Below are 10,518 nucleotides of genomic sequence, written 5' to 3'. Positions count from 1 at the left end.
TGAAAAGGGAGCAAGCCTGCTGAAGAACCTACGTTGTGATAAGATGTGAAAGGCTGTAGGTCAAACGCGTTAGCAGAAAAGCATTTCTGTTTATGGCTAAGCCCAAACTTTTCTACATTATGAAGCCTATAGTGTATTTAAGTGCCTGAGAAAGGATCTGTGGAGGGGAGGAGGCATTTTCCCTTTCCCATAATCTGCTGTCAGAAATATATGATCTGATCAGGCTACTTTTCTTGTTCTCAGCGTTAGCCGCCTTCTAACATTTTCTGCCCTTGGAGAAATGCACGAAAGGGCAACTTAGTTAAAGAGGTTACTTTCTGTTCATTCCTCTGTAGCAGTCCACACCAATGTCTTGATTTATGCTCTTTAGCAGATAAAAGTCAATCTTACCGATGAAGCTCAGCTATGTTACCATACTACGCTGGTATACATTCAGTTTTTAAACTTTATTATTTCAGTCACAATTAAGACTATCTGAAGCCTCTTCATAAAAAGGGGCCATAACAAAAGCTGTACATTAGCAACTCGAGCAATGGATGCATTCATTCTGCATCAAAAATACCGTAAGAAGGACAGATCTCCTGGGGAGGCAAATCTGTATCAATATTTCAGTCTCTTGAATACAGAAATTTGATACAATAAAATGCAACACCCGAGCTTCCCCTCCTTTCAATTAACTGAGAAACAAAAATTGTCCTTAGAAGGGAAGAAATGTGTTCTTATTCTTTAGTTTTCGGGTTTTCCCCCCTTTCATAGCATTATAATGTTCTCTTCATGTGTGGAAAACTTAATCTTCAAGTTCAAGCCTAGTTTCTTCATACAGTTCGGGATGAGATGACTTGGAATACCGGGAATATTTCAGATGTAGGAAATCACCCAATTCATCCAGAGCATTCAAAACCTGTAAGACCATTATACTGTGTCAATTCTCTTGGAAAAGAAATGAAGTTCTAGTAACCTCTACTTTACAGCAGAACAAGAAGATCATACAAGCATCAATTATAGAAAGCTTAAAGGGCAAACGGGCAAATTTTGCTTTCACTCTCCTGTAGTGAACATCGATGTAGTCGTAGATACATCTACGAGAATGGAATTTACTCCTTCGGTAGGTTATGGCTTATTAGTAAGTACATGAATTGATCACAGATTAAAAAAATGACCTTTTTCTGAAAGCACTAGGAGATAATAATATATATAAAAAGTTATCTTTGCTTGCGCAAAAGGGATGTGTAAGACAATACTTCAACATTTCCCTATGGATCCCAAAGGTTGGAGTTGCCACTGCATTTTTTGAGATGGGACTCAGCCCACTCTGCGGACCAGAGTCATCGTAAATAGTCTGAATAGTTGAAGATTTTTAGTGCATTCCATTATTGTCTTGTATTAATATAAATAACAGGCATAATTAATAACGCATAAATATCGTAATGCAATTTGCTGAGCTGTGTTCCCAGCTCTCAGTAGATTCAGAAAGTAGCCAGGGAACTCTATACCGTAGAGAAGCAGCTCAGCGTTTTGCAGCATCTGATCCACATTCAAAAGCAGCCAACCTTTTGGCATCAAAGAAGAAAGCAGCAATTTTGATTTTGAGCCTGGTTCTGTTAAGCCACTAAAATGAGCTCAAGAACAGAAAGCAGTAATTTAGTAATGGTTTATGCAGAGAGATAGCTTCAAGGTCATTAAGGAAGTTATTCTTGGGAGCTTGCCCTTCCATGGATCTTTCCTCTTTTTAGTTCCAGGCAACAAATTTTGCCAAAGGGAAGAGTTTTCATTGTGCTTGGTACCTGTTGTTCCCCTGTTTTTAGGAGTATTCACAAAGTGTTTGTCCTAAAAACTTCCCATCTGCAAGTAATTAAACTCAGGCCATTTCCGCTCCCTCATACTGTAAGGACATTTAAGGAATGCCGCAAATACTACAGCAATGATCCTACTTTCAAAGGCAAACATACAGCATGTTCCAGAATGATGGCTGGGGAGTGTTTCAGACCTTCACTGGTACCAGGAAGCACCAATGTGCAGGTAGCAGAAAGTGCAGATGCAACGATGGCCCAAAAATGTAATGGGCTTGACATTTGGGGGTGAAGGGAGAGGAAGAAAATCAAAGCAGCAACTTCAAGAGATTATTTAAGAAACGTCTAGATTTGGCACTCCAGGGCATGCTCTAGTGGCAGAGATTGTAGGGGTTTGGTTTTTTTGCGTGTGTGTATGGTTGGACTCAATGATCTCAAAGGTCCTTTCCAACCACGAAGACTCTATGATTCTGTGATTAATTTTCAGATCAACTTCACCACCTGTTACTAGTTACATTGGCCCAAATCTACAGAGTCAAACAGCAAAAGCTGACAATGACCAGCACAAGTGCGTAGCTATGCCCTGTTCTATGCAATATCATCTTTATGGTATTATACCTTGTTAATAACTACTGCACCTTTAAAAGCAGCAGGAATTTTACACCGCACACGTGCAAGGCAGATTTTTCGATGTTGTTTGAGAGGGGTCTACGCTGTCGTGGGAGCTGGTCAGCCACGCGGGGCTCCAGCCTCAAGCTCCACATGAATCTCAGGATGAAATAGAGAGCAGGGGCTCTCTGCAGCCACGGGTGTGTGAAGAAGTGGCGTCTCGAACTCAAATGCCCTCCATTTTTCGCTTTGACCACCATACTTGTGCAAAGAGAGGACAAAGAAAGCCTGAAATTTACTTTTAAGCCTCCTTTAAGTCAGCTTATTCTGAGAATGAAAGAACATATATCAAGCCAGGCCAAAAACACCTTTGGCAAGAAAGGGAGATGGAAAATTTCAAAGAGTTTATTTTAAACACATTTCTGACTGCGTTGGAGCAGAGGTTTACGACAGAAGTCTCAACATACTCTTTGCAGTATTTCTGATATCAGAGAAAGATACAGAACTGAGACAGGCCAGACAGCACCAATTAAACTTCGTTACGTTCAAACAGTTCCAAATACTGTTTGCAATTTCCACGTGTACCCCCAAGGCTGTCCCATATACTTCTGCGACTCAAGAAACACGTGGAAATACGCAATGAAAACAAGAATATGGAAAACTTGATTTTCAATTATTTCCATATCGTTTCAGGTTTCCTACTCTGATAGTTTTGATCTAGCATTTAATTTTTGTCTAGCTGTGCTCTTCACGTAGGTCTTTATTAGTGACGACAGATTTGGTCACTATTAGAAACAGAAGAACATAACAAGTTAACTGTCCCATAATTTATTTTTTAAAATAAAATATATAAGGCTAAACTGCCTTTAAAGATCAAGTGACGAGGCCAGAAAAACAAAAGTAAAAATGAATTATTGAGATTCAAAGTAACAGACACGCAGCTTCTCCCACCCTCCTTTGCATCTGAAGTTAATTTCAGCAGGACATCTGCTGTGCTTACCGTGTCTAACATCTCCTGTGTATGTGCAGCTGACACACAAAACCGAGCCCTGGATTCTGTGATAGGAGTAGCTGGAAATCCAACCACAACGACCCCAATATTTTTTTCTAACATGCGTCTTGCAAAAGCCCTAAGGAGAGAAGAAGAAGAAAAAAAACAGAAGTAAATTATCTCCAAATAAACTGACCACAGAGAGAAAACATTCAAGTATAATAAAACAATGGGTAAAATCCTGTCTTCAACTGAAGTGGATGGTAATATTCCCATTGAATTCCAGAAGAGCCAGAATTGTACCAGTAGGACTGAGATTCTTTGCTGCTTGACAGCTCATGAAGCCAAGTGGGTGTCAAATCCTAGAAGTGTGATGGCAGAGAGATCACTGTATAATGGACATGATTCATTTTTGTCAATGAAAGGCTCTGAGTGCAAATCAAAATGTGTGGGCATTCACAGTCCCCAAGCACAGAAGGATTTAGGCTACTGGAAAGTATGAGAGATGGGTTCCTGCACATCAACAGGAATAAAACAATCGATGTGATGGTTTCTTCGCTCTCTCAATTACTCTGCCAGTTTAGGAACCTTTTGTGTGGTACGTCCTAGACCTAGAGCGCACAGCCACCCTAAGCTACTTGCAAACACTCCCTACAGCTCCACCCTTACATTATGTTACTACTGACTTCTGGTCTGCGCGTCCAAGTCAGTGCACAAGCGCTGCTTGAGAGGTACTGAATGGTAAAACGTGCAAAGACCATTCAAAGATCAGATGGGGAAAAGGAACATCCATCCAAAGCAATTTATTCCTCAAAGGCAATTTATGTCTTTTAATGATTACAAATTAAAACCAAAAAAATTCCAAATTCAAAATCCTATCAACAGTATTATTCCAGGGCAAGTTAAACAAGGATATAAGTGAAATTTTAAAAATTCAGAATACTGGAACAGCTCAAAATTAAGTTCAGGGCCAAATTTAAAATAGAACATACCTAAATGATGAATTCACCCAACAGCGCGTGTTTCTCTTGTGAAGCACCTACCACACATAACTACATCTTTCACAGCGTATACTGAATAACCTATGAACTTGAATAGCATATGTTTTGCCAGCAGTTTTTTCTCCAGTACTTACCCTATCTTACCAGGCATATAAAGGAGTAAGGGGACAACAGGAGAATCATCATTGCCATAAATGATGAAGCCCATTTCATGCAGTCTTCGTCTGAAGTATCTTGTGTTTTTCCCCAGCTGGCGCACCCTCTGGAGCCCTGAAATGAGTCGGGAAAACAGTCAATGCAAAGACCATAACCGGAGTCTAGTAACAGGCAAGAAACAGGGCTGTGGGTAACGGCTCAAAAAAGTTTGGCTGAAATGTTTATGTTGCTCTTTGATTCCGAAGAAAAACATGGAGCGAGCTAAACGCAACTCCGTTGATTATTATGGCATTGTAGGACGGATGACTGATGTTCCTGTGCTTGTGAGGTGCCCTCCCACCAGCAGGAGCAGTATGGCTCCTGGGGATAGACCGGTGAACAATTCCCTTCACTGCACCGCGCTGCATAAAGCCTACTGAATGATACACACCGACAAGAGAAGTAGTTATATGTCTCTGTGGTACAGGACATGTAAATAGACTACGTTCTTTCTCAACATAATTCACTATAAAGGGAAACAACCAATGTCTGCACATTTTGATATAGGTGTCAGCATACGCCTATCTTTTCTCATTAACAATATCCCACAGGGGTCCTCTTGTATCTCAGCTAGTTCTTTGCTTACACATTTGCAGAGGTTTTTTTATTCTGTGACTATAATAAATCTTGAAGTAGAAAATACTGCATTTTGGGTCAGCTCAAACCGATGCTTTTTTTACAATTTAGACAGGAAAAGCATGCGATAAACTTTGTTATTACACAAGGTCTGAACTTCTAAAGTTTTTTACCAACGTTCAGCATAACTAATACACGTCTACATAAGTAATCCCTTGCTGAGTTCTGCTCAGTTTTTCTCTCCTCTTATCTTGCTATTATTACCTCGGGACCATCATCTGACAACAGATTTTAGTCATCCAAGACTTTCAGACACAAGTTTTGTTCTCTGCATTGTCCCTGGCCTCATTCAGTCACGAATCCACTGATGTGTCCCCCAGCAAAACTGACAGGAGGGTTGAAAACAATTATTTTTAATGAAGAAAAAAGACAAAAAGCAGCAGAGAAAAAAATGCGCTGGAAAAAGTCATCTCAGCCTTTTCTTTTGCAGTGTCACTAAGGAGGTGGTTTCTGACAAGTGCAGTTGCGTCCCCACCCATTGCCTACAAAAGGGAAGAGCCACGCTCAACATTACTGCAGGTAGGAGATACAGGATGTCCTTTCCCCACTCCACCTGCATTATATTTCATCGGCGAGCTGATATATGCACCTCTCTTCCAATGCTGTAAAGGTGCTGACAGGGATGATGCCACCTACCCGGTACCCACCTGTTGCCCTTTCCCACCGCCTCCCCAGTCCCAGTCCTAGCTTCATACACAGCCAGACGATGAATCAAGCCAGGCCCGTCATCTGCCTGACCTCACCAGAACGAAAACTGCCAAGCCAATGTCAAACAGATCGATTCTCTAAACCTCATCGCTATGCAGCTGCTTGTGCCTGCCCAGCAGAGGTGGTGGGAACATGTGGTAAGACGGGGATTTAGCAGGACGCATCTCAGCTGCACTCTTAACTTTCATTTTCCTGCCGTTCATCAGCCCATACTTTCAATATCACTTACATTATGTCACCAGACATGAACACTGAAGCCTTCAGTACAACTCATTTCCTCTTTTTCCTCTTGCTTTTAAAGTGCCTCTGCACAGATGTATTACGTTTTCGCTCTCCATTTACTTTTTCATTTTACTTTACTTTTCGTTTGCTTCGTTCTCCATTTACTACTTTCTGCTGTCATCCTTCTCTGACTGGATGCCTGTTTCCTCGTTTCCCACCTTCCTCCTTGTCACCACAGTGGCCAGTTAGGCATTTGTAGCTGCCACATACCATCTTTGGCAGATTTGTCCTCAGACCACATTCTGCCCCACCACCTGCTATGGCTTTTCTTCCTATTCCCTCTTGGCTAAAGTGGGGATCGCCGCACCTTCATAAACCTCTTTTCCATTAATAATTTCTGAGCACGCGTAGGTTTGAACAAGATCTACTGCTTCATCTGTTCTGTATCTTCCCAAGTCAAGGTTCTGTCAATGTTCTGGCTGGGAAATTTATAGGGAAACTGGGACTTGCTTCACAGTGATCAGTGTTTTGCTGAACAAATTAAAAGATCTCATAAAACCAGCGCATTTGTAACTTTATGCACAAAACTGCCCACGCAGACAACCTGTTAGTTACAGTTTCAGTCATTCAGTTTAAAGCATTCAGTGGAAGAGCTCTGCTGGGTTAGAAAAGGCCACAAATAGTTTAACCATCTCTCTAATGCCGCTAAAACAAAAACAGCTGTGCCAGAGCAAGGAAAACAAATGAAACACAAAAGCATCCTACTACAAAGCTTTCCAGTCACTAATAAAAACAATAGTCTGTGGTATTTCCAAAAATATTTTTGGTGTAGTAGATCTCAAAGAACCAGGAGGAAATATTGAGGAGGAGGAGGAGGAGGAGGAGAAATGGGGGCAGGGGAGATGGCAAGGAAAGGGAGTTAAGAGAAGAACCGCAGAATAATGTGTCTGAAGTCTAAGGAGAGAAAGTTTTCCCTTGATAGACTTCGTAAAAATGTTATTAGCACCTCCCGAACGCCCAAATTACAAGGAGGAGGGTGGGGGAGTAACCTGAACTGGGGGCTCAGAACTGCTGCTTGCTTCTTGCTACCTTAGCAGCCCCTGAGCGAGTTTCCAAACCCTCCGTCTACAGCATTTGAAACTACTAGATTTTCAATTAGGGAAAGTTTTCATAAATGCAGATGTTCTTGGCGAGTGCAGTTTATGACTTGCTGCCTTCTCCTTTCTATTCAGCTGTTTACCACAAAGCTGGAAACTAAGTGTCAGCCGTGCAAGATTCCAGGCAGTTCGGTATTTATCAAACCATATGCACATGGCCCAGAGCTGATCAGTTTGTCTCTACTTATTTTAGGTACCGGAAATTTAGACTCCAAAGCAAGAGGGGGAATCCAGCAAAGGAAACGCTAAAGCTGAAAGAGGAGGTTCAGGCAACCCCCAAAAAGGTCAAACACCTCTTCCTTTTCCAGTCTTCCCTTGCTAAACCTATATCCTCAACCAGTTTGTGATGGGACGGATCCCCTTTTGAGACTCCCTATGGAACTCATTTCAAACCAGCCAGTGCTGGTGCAAAAGAGAAGCTTTAATGTTTTAGCAACATCCCAGAATAGTTATTTCATTTGCAGGGATGCATTAAAGAGCCAAATAAAAGATCAGAGCGCTCACATATATCTGGAGGGAAAAAAAGCACATTAGGAGACGATTGCTACACACACTCTATTTGTGGGTGGGTGGCTGGGAGGAACCTATTTCTTTACCAAGTGTCAACACTTTCCTTTCTCGTGTTAAGTTTTTGTGGTCAAAGACCACATGCACACATCCTATACACAGCCATCTTATGTGCTGTCCTGATAAGAGCAGTAAAAGCCCCTAAAGTTTCTAACTGTATTTCAACGCTCTTTTTCGTTCCTTTATGGGACCCTCCAGCGTCAGATAAGGAGGCTGAGCTGAGCAAAATGTTTATTTTGGTCTCATTGGCCCATTTTTTCCCGCCCCACGCTGCAGATTAGATCAGTGCAAGAGTGATGAATTCAGTTTAGAACCAGATCTCAGTCCAAATTCACTGCGGTATGTTTAACCAAGGACACCGCGTTTAAAAACTATTTTCTTTGATTCTTGAGGCTGTGATCTTGCATCCTTTAGTATTTATTGAGTGAAAATCGGCAGAGTTGGACGCTTGATCTATAAAGATATAGCTGCTTCTATTTGAGTGTAAGAATTCACCAGTATGGCACTATAATTAGAGGATCAGGTCCTTAGACAGTAAATATATTTGTTCAAGAATTCTTAGTTTGCAAAATTCTTGAGGATTTACAAGTCTACGCAAATAGCTTATAGGACAGGATGCAGATATCCAGATAGCTGTATTCCATAAAACATGTGAACCACAACCCAGCATATGTTTGGAGAAAACTGCCTGGAGAGGGAAAACTGACCCTTAGCTAATTAAAACTAAGCCCACTAATGCTCCAGAGCTTTCGGCTAAGGTTAAGCATGACCTTCTTAAGAGCCCTACACCTTTCTATTAGCTGAATTAAGAAGGGACAGAGAGAGAGAAAACTGAACGATAAAGGATCCCTGAATTTCACAAGTTATCTTCACGCTGCTTGGAACGTAGAGTGATACACAGCCAACGTACTGGGATTCTGCTGAAATACAGAATTAATTACCTGGACGGCACGGCAGAAACACATTTACTGCATCTGCAATCCACCTATTGCTGGCAAATTTAGAGTTTACATTTGTTGCACTGCTTTACAAATATTTGGCTTACTGCAAAGTTGTAAGGTGTTGGCAATTCTGGGAAAAAATGCTGATTATATTTTTATTTGACACGCATTATTGCGTATGGCCAGTTTTAGCTCATTAATTCCTGAAGGCTTTTAGAAGGCTTTATAGCTCAAAATTAATACAGTTTAGTTCAAGGAAAAATACAAAGGGAAGGCAAGAGAGAGAGAAATGATAAAAGATGGTGGCTTGCTCATAATTTCTTTGAAGCAACAAGCTTTTTAAGAGAGCCGCTTGGAGTAAGAGACTCAGTAGATGCTTTGTCACACGGCGGGCTGCGGCTTCAGAGCTGCTCTGGAGCCTGACAGCAGGAAGGCGTCCTGACTCCACAGCTGAGGGCCTGATCGCAGGCGGGCGTTACCTGGCACGGCTCCACGCGCTGCAACACAGCTTTGCTATTTATGCCAGCTGAGGACCTTATCCTGGCAGCGAAAGAGGTAGTAAAACTATCAGCTCTCTGAAACAAAAGTTCGTTTTCCTCTTCCAGAGATGTCTGCTTTTCACCCCTGCAGGATTTTAATAAGCAGAGAAGCTGGCTGCGTTCAATTCCTGCACAAACATTCTACCTTTGAACTCTTCCTGTAGGCTTCTACCCTTCGAAATTCTGCTTCAGTATATTGAAAACAGGAATAAGCAACCTGTAGCCTTTCATATCAAGATCTCAGGTGTATTTTAATTGAAGGAGAACTATTTTTCCTGAACTCGTTCCAGGAAAGATAATCCCATGCCGCACTTTTTTTTGGCATGCGGTGGACTCTTCAAGACACAAATCCACCTGCTTTAATCTTCTCCAGCTGTTGTTTCAGAGGGTCTTTCTAGAGAATTAGTGACACAATCAAACTTTTCCATACCGGTGTCAGTACGTCTCTTCAATCTGTGTTCCTTGGATGGAGAACTCTACTCCCTGCCCTCCTCTACTAACAACTAGATAGTAAAAAGCAAACTTTCATAGGCTGAAAAAAAAAATTGGAAAACAATAGCTCTTCCCCACTAAACTGTTGCAGATGGACAGATTTTCTTTTTTTCCTCTGGTTCCATTCTAAGAGTAACACATATGTACCTCCATATGCATTAAATCACAAATAGAATGCTATAAAACTGGGGTGCCTAAAGGAAATATGTTCTTAGGTAAAAAAAAAATCTTTAAAAAATAACTTTGCTATGAATTGGGGAGAAGTGAAGACATTTTCTTCTACAATCTAATGCCAACTAGAAACCTAGTAATTTGAGCTTAATTCAGCTGCTAAATAAGCCCTTAAGGACTTATTTAGTAGGTCCAATTTTAATTGTGAACTGCTGCAAAACACTTTCCAGAGCAGATTAAGGGAAGAAAAAGTGGCAATTTCAGCTGAAGCAGAAAGGAGAGAAATTGTACGAATTCTGTCATTTTTACCTTATTTCTTGAATGAGTCAGCTATGCCTACCCAGCGCCTTATCTATATTCGGATATATAACGTAAGCATTCAGTGTCCCCCACAAAAGCAGGGACAGAGCAGCTAGCCTTGGCTGAGCCTTATTTACTCCCAGCACAGGTGATTAATCACAAAGCACGTCAGTCCCCCTGCTGAAAGGCAGCCAGCGCA

At 41.4% G+C, this 10,518-nt stretch overlaps 1 protein-coding gene across 1 annotated transcript in view; it reads right to left on the bottom strand.

Moving 5' to 3' along the window:
- Positions 1–725: 725 nt before the first annotated feature.
- The window catches only part of SPTLC3 (serine palmitoyltransferase long chain base subunit 3), an 83,566-nt gene continuing 73,773 nt past the window's right edge, over positions 726–10,518 (bottom strand). The window contains exons 10-12 of the mRNA XM_054196101.1: positions 4,526–4,661; positions 3,400–3,529; positions 726–901 (exon numbers count right to left, since the gene is read on the bottom strand). Of these exons, the coding sequence (XP_054052076.1) occupies positions 788–901; positions 3,400–3,529; positions 4,526–4,661 (380 nt within the window). The 3' untranslated portion in view covers positions 726–787. The remainder of the gene's footprint in view (positions 902–3,399; positions 3,530–4,525; positions 4,662–10,518) is intronic.

The sequence above is a fragment of the Rissa tridactyla genome, chromosome 3, assembly GCF_028500815.1.
Source record: "Rissa tridactyla isolate bRisTri1 chromosome 3, bRisTri1.patW.cur.20221130, whole genome shotgun sequence".
In the NCBI taxonomy this organism is placed as follows: domain Eukaryota; kingdom Metazoa; phylum Chordata; class Aves; order Charadriiformes; family Laridae; genus Rissa; species Rissa tridactyla.
Note: the sequence above shows the minus strand (reverse complement) of the source record. Positions and strands in the feature narration are given on the sequence as shown.